Source organism: Ischnura elegans, chromosome 2, assembly GCF_921293095.1.
Source record: "Ischnura elegans chromosome 2, ioIscEleg1.1, whole genome shotgun sequence".
NCBI classification, from domain to species: Eukaryota; Metazoa; Arthropoda; class Insecta; order Odonata; family Coenagrionidae; genus Ischnura; species Ischnura elegans.
Window position 1 is genome coordinate 126,207,551 of NC_060247.1, and position 19,619 is coordinate 126,227,169.

Below are 19,619 nucleotides of genomic sequence, written 5' to 3' on the forward strand. Positions count from 1 at the left end.
AGAATGTGAGACTCAAGGTAAAAGTAGGTGAGGAAAAACTTAATCAATTCCACTATATGGGCCGAGGAAATTCAACTCCATCAGTAGAGGGAAAAAGATACAGTAGTAAGGACAACAGGAGAGAATTGCTCAGGCAAAGGAGGCGTTCATGAACTGGAAGGAGCTTGTGAGATGATTGCTACTTAGAAGTACATATAAAGAAAAGGTTAGTGAAGATTCTGATTTTAAGTGTAGCACTTTACTGTGCGGAATCGTGTACACGTAGGAAGGAGGATGGAAGAAGACTGGAAGCATTCAAGATGTGGGTGTGGAGAAGGTGGAGTGGATGGAGAGGAGGAACGACGAAGTGCTGGAGATGGTGGGCGATGAAAGGCAGCTTCTAGATGAGATGCGGAGGAGACAGAAAGTATGTATGGAGGGAGGGGAAAGGGATGTTAAAAATTGTGTGAGAAGGTAGATGTTAGGTAAATGAGAGAGATGAAGGAAGGGAATAGGATTTTTAGATAAAATGAAAGGTCATAGGTCTTATTGTGAATTGAAGAGGGATTTGCTTGATGGATACAGGCTCCCAGAATGCTTTTTAAGTACTCCATGGAAACCTACCTTCATCGGAAGAATACTTCAATAAAATCTTTGTATTAATAATTGAATCTGCTACAGCCCTCATTTCACGATTCCTCATTTAAAATTAGCATTAACAATAGGGAGCAAAAATTAAAGAAGGGAATAAATATGTATTTCCAAGTCCCATTAAAGGGGGAGGGTGACTGTAAACTTCTTGACCTTGAGAGTAAGAAGGCAGCCTAGGAGGAAAGCTGGCATCAGGGACGATTCTGACTCCGTAAACACAAAAATGAATCTAAAAATAATATGCATAAATAAAAGTCCTATCAATTATATTGAGATAATTTAATATTCACTACCAACTGCTACATTATACAAATGTAATAGAAAATTCAATTTCTATTGATATTTCAGTCTCTCATATGGCAGCAAAAATGCTTTCAGGCACAGACAATAATACGCATACAGATTTTTCAAGGCTGCATTAATAGCGCTATGCATTGATTAAGCTGCGAACATCAACACAATTATCACAACCAGCATAAGCTAGAATGGCTAGATAGCCAGATGACTTCTATATTCTCTCTAGCAGGAGTAATTACATAGTGAGGATCATCCTCCACTGGCAAAAACAAAAATTGGTACCATGATTAAAGATAGGTTACCTTGGTACTCATCGTAGGTGCCATAAAGCTGAGGATCCTTGATGCATGAAATAGTAAAGAAACCATAATTCAACACTGATTAAATAGAATGGTTCCCAATCAAAGGTCGGAAAGTAATAATTTACATTAATGAATATTTTTCATTACATCGGAGTACCAAATACTTTCTCAGCACTGCCCAAAATCCTAAAGTACAACTACACAAGACCATCATAATATTAGCATGCAAGATATGTATTTTTACAATGTTCATCAATAAATTAATTAATGGATGAGAACTATACACAAAAAGCGATGAGTCACAACAGGTTACACCCACTGTTCCTGAGGTATGTCTTGATGACAGATGAACATGAAGAGCACTCAATCACCAAAAATCAGCTGAAAGTAAGAAGTGAAATCATTTAAATAATTATTTTTTAAAAAGGCAAGTAGAAATTACAAAAAATAATTCAAAGGAAATTCCTAAAAAATAACGGCAAGCCTTCCTTTTGCTGATGCAACATCTAAATCTGGAATGACGAAAATTCTGTAAACTTCTCAATCAAAACTCCTTTTTTTATCATGGAAGGTAGATACAGGAGCATGACTTGGGGTTAGCAATGCAATGGAGAAACAAAGCATGCATTACATATTTCTCATGGGCATACCCAGGAGGGGGCAGCTGCCCCCACAAGCAGAAATTGCAAATGTCTTTAAGAAAAATAATATTTTTGCAAGCAAATAATTTTTAAAAATAATAAAGAGCTGTTACAGTTTCCTTAAAATGTTGTTTCATTCACCTTTTCCATGCTTAAATCTTACCTACAACTTAAATCCTACAACCACCATGGCTTGCCCCCCCCCCTTGTTTTGACCCTGGGTACGCCCCTGATAGTTCTCCAATACTTCACAAATAAATCAAGTGTATTGCCACAGATAATAATGAAGTTCATTAACCAACAACTTCCAATCAGTCTAGCTGTAATGGTAACCTCAATGGGAGGGAAATTTCAATCATATAAGGTGCCACAAAAGAATGAACAAGAGCAAAAGAATTGCATAAGAGCAATCCTAACTCTAAGGTAGATCACAAGATAAAATTATAAAAATGGTTTCAATACAGATTTATACAGGGCTTCTTCAGCTAGTCTCCTTTCCAGGATAGGGAGTTACTGTGAAATCCATACATGTAAACAGAGATCCCAAGAAAGCATAGAGGGAATGGGAAGAGAAAACTTCTGATGATAAAGGTATAAAAAAAATCAACACTTACAAATGCTAGAATAAAAGATTTAGAACAATTAAAAGGTATCCAGGTAAAGAAATGAAGCAAATGGTGATCCTAAGAAGAAATTACAAGGGTAGAATGAGAAAAGTTCTGAGGGTAAGTACAAAATCAATGAACACGTACAAACACCAGAATACAGGATGAAAGACCAAGTAAAAGGTATGTAAATATAGGAAGTATTTCTTCAGGTAATTAATTATACATAGAAAGAAGACAGGTATATGTAGTAAGACATGACTAGCCAATGCATTACGAATCCTTCAGAAGCATTTACCACAAAGCAGCTTGGCATTGGCTCAGAGGAAAAAAAGCAAAGCAATAGTTATACCATTTTTCTGAACTGATGGCGGCTGGGTGGAATATAGCAAGTAGCCAATCAGAAGCGCTGCCCCTTCCACCTCTCCCTTCCTTTTCCGCTCCGCTCCCCTCCGACCGGCGTTGCCAGCCTTGAGAATAACGGTACTTTCGGGGGCAACGGAAGATTTTCGGACGAATGCTGAGCTTTTCGATTTGGCAACACTGCTAGCTGGAGAGCGATCTGCACTGCACGGAGTTCGGAGAGAGACTACGGGCTCCTACACCCTTTCTACTATCGCTCTCCTGTGATTGGCTAGATGAGTGGGTGGGTTTCGAGCGTGCTCAAGGTCAGCCGCCATTAGTTCAGAAAAATGGTATAGTGCACTGGGGCATTGCATTGGAATATGGTCCTTGGAGATGAGAGGAAAAGATTTAAGGGAATACTTTGGGAAGACAGCAGTAAGAAATTATGTCTTTGATCACAAAGTAACCTGCTAATTAAGGCCTACCTACAGGTTATCATGGAAGATGACATAATTGCAGTACAATATGTACTATCAGTCAAAATTAGTTTACCAAAAAATGGAGTGATGCCACATATGCTTGTGGATGATTTTTGATTCCCACTCTTTCTACATTTTACCCTGAAGATCGAAATCAGAAAATCATAATGTCACTTGCTCTACACAGAGATACAAAACATCAAACGCATAAGAAAGAACTTAAAAAGAATATACAGTTAATACTATGTTACCCTGCTCCGTAAACAAACCTTCAAAACCCGTTGTTTAATAATCATAACTGAGCTGGAGAGTGTGCTTTTGAGGAAAATAAATTGTTTCACCTTGAATGAGTTTAGTTGGGACAGTTGACTAGCATAAGCCTACCATTAAACATTCACATGCATTACTGAGTTCAATTTCCATCCTCCCAATGAGACTTATGAATATGTAATATTATACGATGAAGATGAATTTTCAACGATAGCCATTATGGTGCTACTCCATTCACTGGGAAACTTGTTTGGCCCATAGTACAGAGCATGGTAGAGATCTCAGTATCCATAGCAATGGGAGGGGAATTCAATCCTGGTTATTAAAAAATGAGGTCAACTTTATGAATTGATTGGTATAGTGACTTACATTTGCCGCACTTAGAGTGAACTAGCGAGTAGTTCCATAAAGGTACATCACTGGCAGGTACAAGATTAAGTCCTTGAATAGTGAGCCCTTTGTTCGATAAAGTATAATTAGCATTTTAACACTTATTTATTAGAACATACTGTGACATCCAGTAAAATGCCACAGCTGGTTCTGAAAACGGGAAGAAAATAAAAGTCAGGGAAAAATGGCAAGCAAGTAATGGCATATTCAGTAACTTCCTAACCTATTTGACTTATCTCCTGGGAAAGAAACTGAAGAGCAGAGTAACATGCCACAATTTTCTCTACTGTGCTAACTAGTTAATTGAGACTCACTCTAAAAAACAATTCACTTGTTCTGGAACAAAGCTGACCCATTAAGGCAAGTTTTCCAGTTTTGAGTGAAGTGAATTAATGAACCCTGGTTCTATGGTCCATAAAGGACATATTTAATCAATGAGATTCCTTACCATATAACAAACACATAAGGATGGTGGGAGGAAAAATTTCCCATTACAAAACCTTAAAATTTCATCCATAAACCAATATTTCTCACAGTTTTTAACAAATATACCAACATAGACATATTGCTAGTAATATTTAATTGAAAGAAGCTGGGTGGTCATTGTAATTAAATTTGAACACAGCACCTCTCAGTCCAATGGTAGAGTCCATAATTAGTTACGATTCTACTAGCAAATCAATGGCTGCCAAGGTTTTTTTAAAATAATACATAAGCAAAACCAAAAAGAAATATTCTTCTGAAAAATATAAGGAAATGGATGAAAATTTTTGAGTTTCCTACAAGGGATCAACTTTTGGTGCATTAATCAATACCTATTGTGAAGAACGATTAGTTACATGAAGTCATTTACATAATTGACTGAAGCTTCATATGTATTATCTTCATCAATGTAGCAGTTGAGTGGCACTTGGTAAGAGTTAAGAGTTGAAAAGCAATTTCTGTTCCTTTTCACCATAACTGGACTGCAACAATCACTCACTCCTCTCCAAACTATTTTCTTAGTTTAAACTGACCATATACAGCTAACTTTATGCCTCCAGAGTTTGAATGAATATATGCATTAACACCCACCACTATTATTTGACACTCCCTTTGCCCAATTAGTGCATTGGTACAAAATAGGCACATTCAGGGGAGTGAGCACTCAGAGCTCCCACACAAAACTGGAGCAAACCACAACTTAAAATATCCTCAACAACCCTGAATGGGGAATCTGAAGGCTATGGTGGAGATTTTGAATTATCTAATGCCACATCATTGACCACCTACAACTAACAATTGAGCTCCCGCCAATCAGTTATCAGTGTTCTGGCAAGTTGTGGCCAAAAAGATCACTCCAAGAAATGACAGAGGTCAGAATGAGTTGCTTCATAAGGGACACATTAAGAGGGAATTTCCACGGCTGTGGCAGTAGTGGTCCGAGAACTCACTCTCCCAAATGTACCCAATGAATTTCATTGCAAGAGAGAGGGAGAGAATATAGCATTATGTATGGTGTGGATACTGCATAAACTACCACTGAGCACTACTAGTTGCTAGAGGACCTTACTGAGTGTGTCTACCTGCATTACAAATATCCCAATAGGAAATGGCTACACAAGTTGTGGCAATGGGGAACTTGCATGAATTTTTTTTATTTCATAGGCGGACAGAAAATTATTTTCTGAATACAACAAAGAAAACCACATGTAAATCTGAGTTTTCCTTCGCGAGATATTTAATGATAAATATAACGAATTTTAAAGCACGGGAAAAACTCCCTCACCCCCCAAGCCACTGCCGACGAGCCTCGATGACGTCAAAGGTGCCTAAACATCACGCGAAGCTATTGTTGTGATTGTTTGTAATAGTTGCCAGCAGTTGTGAGAGCTTCGTTTGTTAGACGTGTTGATTATTTTATATTTAAAGATAAATATCCGACTATAGAGGCTTGGAAGCCCTCGTATTTTGCATTATTTATAATATTAATATCTGAGTAAGGGCATAAAATATAAAACTGGAGCAGTTAAACCAAAAATTTGATAATACCTAAATAACATCGTTGTAGGAGTCTGAGCCACGGCCATTGGAAGGGGGATACGTTAATTGTAAGTTGATGTTATCGACGGCATATCATTCATTTAAGTATGTAATTAGAACGACTTTTGATGTTTACTAATGTCCGCTTAGCTTTTATATACAATAACTTCATCCGTTTATTTGTAGGTACCGGAGAATTCGTCGTTTAGGACTGTCTGTGCTTGTATTATGGGGTGAATTCCAGTCAATGCAACTTTTGCTCGCTGATTTGAGACATCTAGGAACATTTTTATGCCAAAATAGTGTTATTTTCAACGTGACATCTCCTGTTAAGCTACTGCTAATAATCACAGTGACAGTGGTTGTAATGCACAAAGTTTGACAAGGTTGAAAAATATCGGCCAAGAGTTATCAGTGTTCCATCGTGATTGAATTGTAAAAAGTGCTATTACGCTATCGATAAATGTCTAACAGTAGTGTAAAAATTGTCAGTGGCGTGCTAATCTCCGTTGTTCACCGTAGATATGACATTTCACGATCACGCTATTGAAATAAAAACTGTGTGTGAAGTTTGTTATTCCATTATTTCAACGAATAGTAGTATGTCACCTGTGTCACTTGTGTGGGCTAATTTAAGGGTTTAAATCAGTGAATAAATAGTTGTATTCATCATAACGAGTTCTGTTATTGTAAGTTGTACGTGATGAATATAATAATGTGATAGTGACATCCAGTTTTTGATAAGAGTATTTGCCTGTTTCCCACTATATTTTTATGGTATATGCTAGTATATTGTTTATGGATTTACCTATATTATTGAAATAGGTTGTAGCTTGAGTGTGTGTTGGCAGCGGAACCGATTCGCGATCTCACATGTGGATTGTGTGCAGACTGTTTTGCTGTGAATTCGTACCGTAGGACGGATAGCACTACCTTCTCCGTTAATCCGGCGTTGCCAAATTCAACAGCACAGCTTACTCTAATGTCAACAGCACAGCTTACGATCGTTATCCTCCAGTATTACAAGTTTCTTTTACAACTCGATTTTCCGCCGACGTATAGCAATAATTTGTCTTAACAGATTCCATGAGGGTCGTGGCATCAATTTTTGGTGTCCTAAAAAAAGGCTGGTGTCCTAACACCCCATGCCACACGCCTTTTAGGCGGCTTGCGGGGTATTATGTAGACGTAGATGAATTTCAGGTGTACTATTCGAACGAGTGGCAATGGTATCATCCATTTTTCTGATAACTAAAACACACGAAGTGAAACGCTTGTACTTCATCATCCCGATGCCGCATTATTAATATCCCAAGTAATAATCTAGGCACAATAGCAATAGGAAAACTTGCCCCAGAATAACAGAACAAAATAAAGTGACGATGAGCGGCTAAATACTCCTTCAAAACAAATTTTACACCATGCGCTCAGCGTATTTCCCTACTCCCTACGATTGTTTAGGCACCTATGACGTCACGCCTGGCCTCGGCAACGCTCGGGTGTCTTCGCGCAGTGGTCGGCTCAGAGAAATTTTTCTCGATTTTAAATGCAATATTTTTATTTCTTTTGATGTTGAATGGAGAAACTGAAGGTATTTTTGCGAGCTAATGTATCCATTTGACTTATTCAAAATAGTTTTTAGAGCAATCTACGACCCATGCAAGTTCCTCATTGGCTATATTGGCCATTCAGGCAGCTACACAGTCAAGGTTTTGCAGTCGCTACAATAAAAAGTGTAGCCATATATGTAGTAGATTGGCATATGTGTAACTTCCACTAGGGATGACATTGAAACATGTACTTGGAAAAAAATAAGGGTGGCATTTATCATGTAGGTTTTAGTTACTTGTACTTGTGGCCGATTTAGGGATCTAGGGGCTACAGCCAAAACACACACTAGATAAATCAAAATTTTTGGAGGTTGCCACTTTGTACAAGAGTATTTAGTTATATTTTCTGATATATTTACCAACTAGCGAATTAAAATACTAAGTATAGCTCCAAACCAAAGGTATATTTTACATGTTTTTGGTATGTTAAAATCCAGTGGCAGACTCAGAGTGGGGCTGGGGGGCCTTTTAGTGTAGATTGGATACCCCCCCCCCTTTGGGTATCTAATTTACACCAGAAGGAATGGTAATTATGTTCGCACCCCCAGCACTGCTAAGAGGTTACCCCGCACTTGGCCCCCAATGTCTCTATCCTAGATCTACCACTGTTCCCTACCACCAATAATCAGTTTACTATTAAAAAACCTTTTACGTATTTGGTGGATAATCATTACGTGAAGCAGTGTTTACCCAAGGTCACAACACAATGTATACTATGGTACCCATAATGATGAAATATTTAAAAAGTTATTGTTTCCCACAGATAGCTGGCGGCAGACCCACTGGGCTACACTTAATCCTACTTAACGGTAGTTCTGTTTAAGTCATGGCAAAATTGCTGGGAACAGAAAATTGGTAAGACACCAACCTCTGCACAGTATTAGGCTGCAACTTTATCGGCCCTTCATACGAAACCTCAGTGGAGTATGTATGCTTGGGTTGATCCTCATTGGTCTGGGCTGACCCTTCCGTCCAACCTCCCATTTCGAGGTCTTGAGTCTTCTTTTCTTCTTCCTCCTAAAAAACACGAAGGAAATCTTCACGATTCCAATTCATCATTGCCATCATGCCAGCAACCCATTGCAAAGGATTACCTCAGCACACGCGATTTCATACTCGTCAATTTCATATTGATACTTTGGTGTAGTTATTCCAAAAAAGTTTGCCAGTGATTCTCCGACGTAGTCGACCGCTTTCAATGTCTTAGAGCCAGCATTAGCCACCTGATGAAATATCCATGGTCCCCACGTAAGAGTTGACTGAAAAAAAGAAGAGTTAACTAGAACACAATATTTTAAAATATAAGCAAACAAAATACTTCAAGATATTTACGGGGTCCACGGCCGATTCACTAGCTCCATCTTGCTCGTCTTCACCAGGCCCACACTCCTCCAAAGCGCCATCGCAGAAGTGAATAATTTTGCGGGTTGTCTTTGGCTCGGTGTCACTGCACTCCTGAGTTGGTGAAACTTTTCCCTGCGAATCCACACACAAAGATTAGAAATCTATAATATTGAGCAAGCAATCGTTTGTTACAGAGACGTTATAGACGAACGTACAGGAATGGCATTTTCATTTCCGGTGGATTCCGGCAGTGAAGAACTAATTCCAGTGCCAAAAGAACTCATTTCAAGGTTTTCAGTGATTACAGAAATCCTTTGTCTTTATCTGCAAGACGAATGCCACGCCTTCGTCGGCCCACAACAAAACGAATGGTGACGACACAATAACAACAACTGCGCCACTTGCCACTGCGCCGTACCGTTCTCATTTCGTTTCACCTTTGTCAAACGGGCGGGAATACATTTCGTTGTTTTCCAATTATCCTCGAATTGTAACTATATTGTCATATCTTTAAACCGTGGTATGTCATCAAAAGTAGCATATATTAAGGACGATAACCTCACCGAAATATGCAGCAACATCCCCAACGTCGGAGATAGGGTAAGGAAAACTTGTGATTGACCTCCACTCTCTTCAAGTTTTCGCCCGTTGATTAATGTCTTTTAATACTTAGGGAAAGCTTACTCACCGCCTTGTGGAAGCCTACGGATTGTTCAAGTTCATGCAAGTTTTTCCTGTGAAGCCAGCCTCTCGTGAAGACCTGATTACATTCCACTCTCAAAGTTATGTTGATTTCTTAATAGAGGCAGACGAGTGGTCAGACTACGAAAATCGAGAAGAAGATCAAGAGGAATATGGTCTTGGTAATTATGGAAGTGTATATAATGAAACTCATACGATGCTAAAATGATGACTTACCTTGCTGCACTCAACCTTAATAAAATTTACTTCGGTATTAAATTTATGCTAAATTATATAGGTCGTGACAAGGATAATGACAAATTTTAGTTGCATGTGCCTAGTGATAGAAAACTGGATCCTCTTAGAAAGCATTGATATGGTACTATTTATCAATTTATAGATTTTCTGACCGTACAGCTAAAATTTAAGCCATACGTTTCGGTGGGAGAGTGAATTTTTGGAATTTGGGAAGGAGCCAGAGAAAGTGGATTCAACATGTTGAGTGTATCAGTCCTCCAGGGCAGGGTAAGTGAGGAAGGAGCAGAAAGTTAGAATGTTGTGCTGCCATAGGGGGGAAAGGGTGCAAGTCACCGCACCTGCAAAACCCGGTGTTTTCTTTTTGATGCTTTATATTCAAGTGCATTTCATATAAAATAAAACTGGTTCAGAACTCTTCTTTATCATTTGAAGTCGCTAATCGGCAATGGTTATATTGAAACTATGTTAAGTAAAGTAAAGCGCTAAATGGTTAGCATTAAATAGCTTTCATGAGCACCATTCTGAGTTGGTTAAGGGTCAAACATTTGTTTAATTGACTCACCTTGTAATTTTACCCTCTTTGCAAATATCTCTTCTTGATGTAATGCATTCGATGGAGTATCTTCCTCTTAGCTCTTTAAGCCTTCTGAAACAAATATGTAAATTAAAAAAACCTGTAGCATAAGAATAATGTAACTCTCAATTGGAAAAGGTTATGGTGCATAGCCACGTCATTTCAGCAGCACAGAACCTGCTGCTATGGAAGACTTGCTGCAGAAAGTGACAAATTTCTTGCTGGGATTTACAAGACCCAGGTGAATGTAGTGGTAATCTGCTAGGAGGATCCATGTATTTTTAGCTCAACCTTAGATAGGATTCAGCAGATCTCTAGTCTCAGAGAATACTTAGCAGTATGGCCATGTCAATGAGTCAACAGAGCCAAAAGAATTGCACATAATAGTAGATAGAGAAGATTAGTTCATCACAGCTCAACTGCATGAAATTTGCTTGCAACTAAACTTGGCCCCCACGCTATATGTTTGATATCACAGTATGTCTTATTCCAGTCAGCTCTCAGAAATAACCTATGAATTTAAAATGGAAGCAGTCACTCCTCAATAAGAAAATAAATGTACTTAACTAGGACTATGTGTTATAATGGGACACCAAATATGTAGAAGAAAACTGATGAGACCATTAGCCTCCGCCTCCATTCTGTGTGTCTCCATAACTAAGATCCTGAGTGTAATCTCGCCTCAACACCTACTGGTCAACTGTTGAGTTGGGTTAGGAGGCAGTGTGTAGGTGTGGAGATGATTGATGGCAAAAATAATCAAGAAAAACTTAAAAAGACATCAATATACTTGCTTTACAAAAGATCCAACATAATCAGTCACGGTGCCGGAACGCCGTTCCAACACCATGTGATGTTTATCAATTTTGGTGCCTCAGAATTTCAAATACGTACATACTTAATTTTTTAGTAACCAAAACAAAAAAATGTAATAGAATGTAAGTAATAACTTGTAATAAAAAACGTGCAGAGTAATATTTCACTTCTAAAATAAGTTATGGAAAGTGTGTTCCGGCACTGCTAATTTTGCCATGACGTCACAGCACATAATTAATTAATTTTTAAATTGCATAATTTTCCAACATCCAAGTTCATTCTCAAGATCTTCCATAAATTTATCCATTCTGACTAGATGGGAGGCAGTATATAGGTGTCAAGATGAGTGGTGGAACAAAATAATAAAGACAGATTTCTCAATTTACAGAGCATGACCATTTTACATTTTCACCATTATCATTTCTTCTTTCTTCCGAGTCATCTTTTGCAGCTTGAAAGTAAAATTATATCTCTCTTCTCAATTGGGTCTAGGCTCGAACTTGACCCTGAATTCTCCACTCTCTCTCTTGATACTCTGAAAGAATTTGACAAATGGTAAATACTCCACAAAGCAGAATTACTAGACTTTATGTATGTACTTATTATTGTTGTGAATAAGGCAGCATAGACAAAACCTTAAGCTGCGAAGTCACTATCAAGAATATAACTGACCAGTATCCACACCAGCCATGTTAAATGCATTCTTTTCCAAAGGACGATGAAATACACAAGGTAGGATTATTTTGCAAGAGTGCGAACTATCATCTACTTCAATACTCTGCTCTCCAAGCCAACTTGAGGGTGTGTGAGTTCCCACCAACAATTACATTACATTTGAGCAAGGCTAATATAAATTCATAGAAAGGTACATTTTACTATTAGGGGTGGTCTACAATGAAACATCAGACGTAAGTTGTAAGAATGATGGTCATTGTTCATCCTCTTGTCTTACCACCCATGGATAGCTGATCAGAGCATGTCTTGAGCTCACCTTCTGTCGGTGCAGCACCTCGCCTAACTGGAAGTGGATGTGAGGAATTACAGGCAATCGATCTTCATCCTTGCATTCCTTGTAACCCATGGTAATGGCATGTGCATCAAAGGCTGCATTATTTTTTGCAAACTAGGTGTAGTCTTTGGGGATTACAAAATTATAAGCAAGCCAAGGTACTAAGAGCATGTGTCTAGAGTTCCTTCTGCAGTTGGCATTTTTGCGGGGTGGTAACCTTGCTTTCAAGGCCATTATCCTATTGGAATAATTCTGCCATCAGCTTTGTTGCAAGGTGGCAGGACTTTTAGGGTTGCTTTGCCGTCCCAACTTCCATCCCGGTGAATAATTTCCTCTTCCTTGGAAAATTATTTTCTCTCACCTTTCAATTATTCAGCATCAACTTCATGTATTTATTTTCTGAGATAAAATGCAATAGTAAATCCATTTAAATCCCCAATACATTAGGGAAGTAGCTAACATTACACACCACATGTGTAAGAATTCTTGTGTCGGCAATAGCTCAAACTTTATATGGGTCATATTTTAAACCTTGATGATAATTGTGCTTAGATACAGTGCTTCATTTGATTAGGAACTTTGGAACTTTATCATTATTTTTTTTTTATTCCCAAACCACCGAATACAGCTCATATTGGCCATTTTAGATCAGGGTAATCAGCAAATTTAACAAGTAAACGTGCATGAACAACCATGCCCTGGACAGCGGAAACGTACCCAGGCGGGACTCGAACCTGCGATCCTTGTTAGGCAGCTGAGGACGTTACCCCACCACCACCGAGGCTGGCAAATTTGCAATACTACATATAATAAATGTGCAAATACTTTTTATATTACTCCGTTATCTTTTGGACTTCGAAATATGTCTTTGCTTAAGACCATTTTCAGTGTTTTGTTGTTCAATTACTAAAAGTTTGCAATATTTCTCATATTGCTTATATCTCTTCTGTTTGTTTTTTTTTTAGGTTATGATTGCCCCCTATTTACGAAAGTGTACAAGTTTGCCTCATTAGTTGCTGGTGGTTCTCTAACAGGTGCACAATTATTAGTTGACGGAGATGCAGACATAGCAATAAATTGGTGTGGTGGTTGGCACCATGCACAAAGGTGTTTAAAAATATTTATGTAATTAATTGCCGGTTTTTAGTTTGTGTGTTATACTAATGGATTTCACATTTTTCAGGGATGAAGCAAAAGGATTCTGCTATGTAAATGATATTGTTATCGCCATTCAGAAACTGAGAGAAAAATTTGATCGAGTGCTGTATATTGACATTGATGCACATCACGGTGAGTTTTCAAGCACTTTTTCACATGCACACCAAGAATATAAAGGAGCAAAGTGAATGGGAAAAAGTTGCAAAATGAATTCATTGATCCATAACGTGATGTGATAGGTGGTCATATGCCCGGAAATTACTTTCATGAGATCATTGGTATATTTATTTTTTGTGGCATAGTGGGAAGCATGGTAGCTTAGTAAATAGAGTGCTTTGCACCTAATTGAAGGGTCCTGGATTCAAATCCTGGGCGAAGCCTGTAGATACCCCAATGATAAGTCCTGGAAGTGAGAGGTGGTGGCTCAGTGAAATAAACTGGCCCCTCCACCACAAAATGTGAGGAATTCATATGCCTTTAGTTAAGTCTGGGTTGTGCTCTATCCTTACCTAACCAATCCAATCTTTGGGTTAAATGGCGTAGTAGACCTTGAAGATGACGGAAAGCCCCTGGACCAATGTTGCTCCTCGTGTATGGTTTTATGCGTTAATACATTTGTTGGTGACATCTGAGGTGCTATTTAAATAATATTGGTGTCTTTCTTGTTCCTCGAAATTGTGAAATTAAGTTATTTCTTACGCTAAGCAATTTCAATCACGTATCTCGTGCCTGGGTGGTGAAAATCTGCTCAGATGGGACTCTAACCTGAAACCTCTTTGTTTGCAAGGGAGGACTTGACTGTGCTGCCACCAGGCCAGTAGTATTTATATGTATGTATCTCTTCATGAATTGCATAAAATATTTGTTTATTTGGCAGGTGATGGTGTAGAAAATGCATTTTCCTCAACTTCTAAAGTTATGACAGTCTCATTCCACAATTATGGCTTGGGATTTTTCCCTGGCTCAGGAGCTGTTAATGATGTTGGTTTTGGTGCTGGAAGATATTACTCTGTAAATGTACCTCTGAAGGATGGTGTCACGGATGACCAGTTCTCTTGGCTGTTTACTCGGTTTGTTGTTTATTCTCAAGTTGCAGTTATGCTTATCTCGAAAGACATAATTTATTTGATTCATTTTACATTTTAGGGTGATGGATGTGGTCACAAATACTTTCCATTGTGATGCAGTAGTTTTACAGTGTGGTGCAGACTGTCTTACTGGAGATCCTGTCGGAACTTTCAATCTGACACCCCATGGAATGGGAGCCTGTGTGAAGAAAGTGCTGACTTGGAAACTGCCAACTTTATTCCTGGGTGGAGGTAATGAGATTCTGGTATTAATATTTTTCAAGAGTCAACATTTTTACGCTGGTGAATAACCATGAGATGGCACTATAATGATTACTTTTAATAAACATTATTTACATCCAGGGATGGACGGATCCAGGATTTTTCTCGGATTCGGATCGGATCTTTGATTTTCGGAGCCGAATCTTTCGGATCGGATATTTTCGGATCAAAATGCATTTTCAAATTCCTAACGCTAAGATTTCCCCGATGATTGTTCAATCTCTTGGGAAGAGTCACACTATATGCCAGTTGTATTTTGCCTTTTTTTATTTTCCACGGCTGAAATTCTCCTACGTAACCTCTGCGAGAGCTTTCAAATAAAACAGTTCATGAGTAGGACAAGAATCGCATAGGACGGTGCATTTGAAGACAGAATCGGAACTCTTTCCACCCTTATGGGGTGTTGCATTCACTGAAGCTATTATTTAAGATTTCGGACCCAGATCCGATGTCTTCCTAGACTTTGGATCCGATGTATCCAATGAAGGGCAATTTCCGCGGATATTTGGATCCAAGGTATCCGATCTGACCATCCCTATTTACATCGTAATAGACCGATGCCAGAGCTGGATCCAGGCATAAACTTTGGAGAGGCTTCAAGTCTCCCTATAACAATACAAAACATATTCAATAATTAGCATGCAGCAAGTGGAGGCTCATGCATAAACTATGTCCCCATTTCCAGTGACTGCTTGCCCCTCTCCTCTTTATTGATGAGAATATTAATCCTGACACCACCCCCTATGACCAGTAATGGAATTTCTTTAGGCGAGCTTACCAGAGTTGTCCCATGACAGGTAGGTAAGTTGAGTGATTGGCAGTAGACAATGTTGCTAGGTCAGACAGGAAAATGTCCATGACCAGAGACAAACAAAAGGGTTCAGCTAAGAAAGGGTTTGGTATGTCCTTAAGAGAGATAACGAATGAAAGGATATTTCCTGATAGTACTGACGATTCACATCCAAGGGGCAAAGTTGTATGGGATGGCAAGGGTGTGGGTTGTAAACAGGGGACAGTGATTGGCTGATAGACACGCTCATTTGCCAGAGTTCCCCACCCCCTACATTCTGTCACGGAACTAATCTGTCTGGCTTAAGTATATGTTCAGATCAAATATTTTCTCAATCACAGAGTTTATTTTTAGACAGGATGGAATAACATAGATTAAGAGGCCAAACTAGTTTTAATAGAACTATCTAATCAGGAATGGAAGTGAATACTAATATTTAAAAAAGTACATACATAATAGGGCTTTTACAAAGGCACATTATGACAGCCACGGTACTTAAAATGAATCCTCTCTCTTATTTTTCTAACATCTCATTTGTTTGCAACCCCCTCCATCAAAAGCTGGTAACAAAGTTCATGCATGGCCAATGAGCACTATGTATCATTAGAGGCTATCCTGGTGGATGCATGGATCATGAGCTTCTTAGGTGGTACTCCATGTCCCAGTGTTCATTATGTATAGCCAATTAGTGAGCACTAATTCATGCATCCTTTGGAAAGAATTAAGACAAAATTGCATTGAGACATTGGCCACCTATATCACATTTTGGTCGGGAAAAATATCATTTCTATGTCAGATATATATGTACATATATCACTTTGACATCAGCAGCATGTGTCACTTATACATTGGCAAATTTTATCATTTTTGACCAAATGCCAATATGTATTGTTTTGCATCATGAGCTGGGGCATAGCCTAGGTGATGTGTTGGGGGGCTCACTGGGTTTTTCATTCTCTCACCATAACCGTCACCCATTACCTCTCCCTGGTTTCCCTCCCCCTTCTCAAGTCCCTTCTGGGTATAAATTTACTTGACATGCTAAAAATTTTTTTACTTGAAAATGACCTCTTGAGGTTGAAAAACATGTTGAACCAAAAAATAAACCCGTGGAAGAAAACAAGGTCGTTTTGTCATTTGTGAAACCATCGAAACCATTGAATGAAAGAGAACTTGAATTCATGTTAACTTGATTATTGGCACTTTTGAACCCACTCTTAGTAGACTATCTTTTTGTTGACCTATCACACTATCATGTACCAACTCATGATGGAAAAAAACTTCTGAACTCAAAAGCCATCGTTTGCCCTGCAGACTCCAACATTAATTCTGGTTGGAAAAGGAATTTAGGTATACAGAAATTATTCCATAATTTATTGATTCCTGAAGGGTTTCACATGTGATACATGTAAATAGGGAAATGAAGCTACCTTCCGAGCCAAATTTCTTGGTGTGATTTTTCATCTGAAATTAAACAAAGTGTTGCACTTGAGTTGACTAATTTCCATTCCTTCGTTGAAACAAGCATCCTTTTTTCCTTAACACCAGAACTGCGGACGGGACTTTTTTGTCCCATCGCTCTTTGCAAATGTTTGCCATTCATGTACTAGAGGTTTGATCCCTCTGAAATTTACTGATCAAAACTCATTTTTTATGCTCTTTCGAATGGTCATATCGAAAATATTGTACAATGTTTGGTTCGCGAGAAAAACTACGATTAACTTAGAACCGCGGGATGGGACTTTTTTGTCCCATATGGGGAAAACATACAATTTCAGTTTTTTTTTGTACACTTATTTGGTATTTAGCATAATAACAGTTTATTACGAAGGGGATCGATGCAAAGATACCGTTATTCTGCCAATTAGAAGGGCACAAGGGAATAATCTGTGCACTGCGCCGGCCGCCTACTCACGTCCTCTATCGACTGTCCTTGACGTTACCTGGTTATTCTTGACAAACAACACTTTTGCTATCAAAATAAGTTTACTGTATTCCTAGTTATACTTTATAAACGTTTTAAACATTACCTAAACACTTGTTTTGTTCACACAAACCACAAAAAACTGTCTATTATACTTAAACATGAAAGGATCAACGTATTTTGTCAATGGGACAAAAAAGTCCCATGCCGCAGTTTTGGTGGGGTTGTAAAGTTCAGCGGTTCTAGTGCTAAGAAGCTTGTTAGAAATGCACAAAACTATGCTGAAAAACATATAATGTGAATTGATGTTTGCATCCTCAGCATGTAATAAAGTTATTTTTTTTGCTGCCATAAAATTTTGCATTTTTCTTGTCCTAATACTGAATTTCTTCTCTTCAAGGAGGATACAATTTAACTAACACAGCTAAATGCTGGACGTTTTTAACATCAATTATTGTTGGAAAGACATTGTCATCTGATATTCCTGATCACACTGTAAGTTTCAATCATATTCTTGGCATATATTTTGAGGTTATTGTACCTATGATGTATGTTAATACTTGTATTCTAAAATGACATATTTTGTCTTTCAGGATTTTCTGAGGTATGGACCGGATTTTGATCTGGAGATATCAGCTGGTCTGCGGAAAAATAGCAATACCTTCTCAGAGTTGAACACTATTGTTGACAATATTACTGCTAATTTAAGCAACTTACCATGAAATATTTTCTATTTTACTTCTAATTATTTGTTAAGTTAATGTTATTGTTTATAAATAAACTCTTATTTATGATTAATGTCTTATTGACTACTTTAAATTGGTCAAAAATCAAGAGGTGTTTAAGGTCTTTTTTGTTTCACTTGAAGAAATGATTATTACACCCTCTCTCAGGTCCACCTGGTAAAATGGGAAGCAGAATGCATACAAATTCTTTCTCATATTTGGTTCAAAAACTCATTAAGATTATTGTGAATCTATTTAACTTCATTTGTTCAATTCTCATCTCAATTTTAACTGAAAATTTTGTCACCTATTTGCAGTTGACTGCCACTTAAAGTATTAAGACTTTCTGCATGATGGTTGATTAAGTAAATGCTATTCCACTCTGGATGAGCAAGTAACTGAAGGAGTAGCAGGTGGTACTGTATCATGTTTGCATATCTGTGATAAAAAAATCTTTCTGGTTGTGTAAAACTTATGCTAACAATGATGAATTATTCACAAACAATTTGTAGGTACAAAAAATTGGCATAGCAATCAATATGTAGTTACTTGGTGTCTTTGTTTTTTTTAAAGATTGAGTGCACTACTGAGTTAGCATTTATGGTATCATTGAGTCCACACTGTGAAAGAAGACATGGTTACTATTGAATATTATATTTTTTAAATTGTGAAACTTTAACCCTTTTGAAATGGGGCAACATTCTAAAAAGGCTAATTCCCTCATGAATACCAAAAAATATTTTTTACATTGCCAATATGGAGGTTTCACTACGCTAAGATCCTATCAGGTACCTGTTTCCATAGCTAAGGTTGGGGCCCAGAGGGGTGCCGAACCTTTTTTGGGTCACTGGGCCGAGATACTTTTCTCACTTTCCCACTAGGGCACCCCTTAACAGCCACATGCCACTGTGGTCAACAATTTGTTTATAAAATGGTTTTCTGAAAACATTGTTGCTTGGACAACGATTTAATTGTTGCCCGGACGGATAGTGTTTTAATATAACACCCTAAAACTCTCTAGTAAAAACATTTCAATAGTTAAACAAATCATTGCATTATTAAATGCCTTGCTCTTAAATTATTTTGAACTCATTTTAGCAAAAATAATTATGAATACGAAAAAAAAACTTTTTACATTATTGGAAACAAATATCATAATTTCAACTTTTTAATGCATCATGATTCATTGGACAGTCAAGAATGACTATTCTTTATTCAGAAACTATTGACCAAAGAAAATGGTGAAATACACCACGATGTGGGAGAGGGCTCCAAGGACTGTGACTTGTGGTCGAATGCAAAGCAGACAATCCACATTGATGCCCCCTTTGAGAATTATGCATTTGTAGACGTCAATGTTGAGACGTGTGCCGGACACACCCTAGCCAAGAGAGGAGGAA

The 19,619-nt window shown here is 38.0% G+C and overlaps 2 protein-coding genes across 3 annotated transcripts; one reads left to right on the forward strand and one right to left on the reverse strand.

Moving 5' to 3' along the window:
- Positions 1-894: 894 nt before the first annotated feature.
- On the reverse strand, positions 895-9,323 carry LOC124154615 (protein FAM177A1-like). 2 transcript variants are annotated; one of them, XM_046528455.1, is made up of 5 exons: positions 9,151-9,323; positions 8,924-9,067; positions 8,686-8,850; positions 8,460-8,608; positions 895-1,266 (listed from the first exon to the last, which is right to left on the reverse strand). In XM_046528455.1, exons 1-5 carry the CDS (start codon positions 9,217-9,219, stop codon positions 1,215-1,217), a joined length of 579 nt encoding a protein of 192 aa, XP_046384411.1. In that variant the 5' UTR covers positions 9,220-9,323; the 3' UTR covers positions 895-1,214. The 2 variants fall into 2 exon arrangements, with proteins under 2 accessions (XP_046384411.1, XP_046384412.1); XM_046528456.1 differs by having other exon boundaries at positions 895-1,610.
- A 10-nt stretch (positions 9,324-9,333) lies between these two features.
- On the forward strand, positions 9,334-18,725 carry LOC124154614 (histone deacetylase 8-like). The gene is made up of 8 exons (XM_046528454.1): positions 9,334-9,535; positions 9,609-9,798; positions 13,239-13,380; positions 13,457-13,563; positions 14,309-14,501; positions 14,578-14,750; positions 17,895-17,989; positions 18,088-18,725. The coding sequence occupies exons 1-8, from the start codon at positions 9,458-9,460 to the stop codon at positions 18,214-18,216; spliced, it is 1,107 nt and encodes a 368-aa protein (XP_046384410.1). The 5' UTR covers positions 9,334-9,457; the 3' UTR covers positions 18,217-18,725.
- Positions 18,726-19,619: the final 894 nt, after the last annotated feature.

Coding starts and splice junctions, on each gene's coding strand:
- LOC124154614 (XM_046528454.1), top strand. CDS start 9,458: ATGTCATCAAAAGTAGCATATATTAAGGACGATAACCTCACCGAAATA. Junction 9,536..9,608: donor TCCCCAACGTCGGAGATAGG/GTAAGGAAAACT, acceptor TTTAATACTTAG/GGAAAGCTTACTCACCGCCT. Junction 17,990..18,087: donor CTGATATTCCTGATCACACT/GTAAGTTTCAAT, acceptor TTTGTCTTTCAG/GATTTTCTGAGGTATGGACC.
- LOC124154615 (XM_046528455.1), bottom strand. CDS start 9,219: ATGAGTTCTTTTGGCACTGGAATTAGTTCTTCACTGCCGGAATCCACC. Junction 9,068..9,150: donor GAAATGAAAATGCCATTCCT/GTACGTTCGTCT, acceptor GTGGATTCGCAG/GGAAAAGTTTCACCAACTCA. Junction 8,851..8,923: donor GTGAATCGGCCGTGGACCCC/GTAAATATCTTG, acceptor TCTTTTTTTCAG/TCAACTCTTACGTGGGGACC.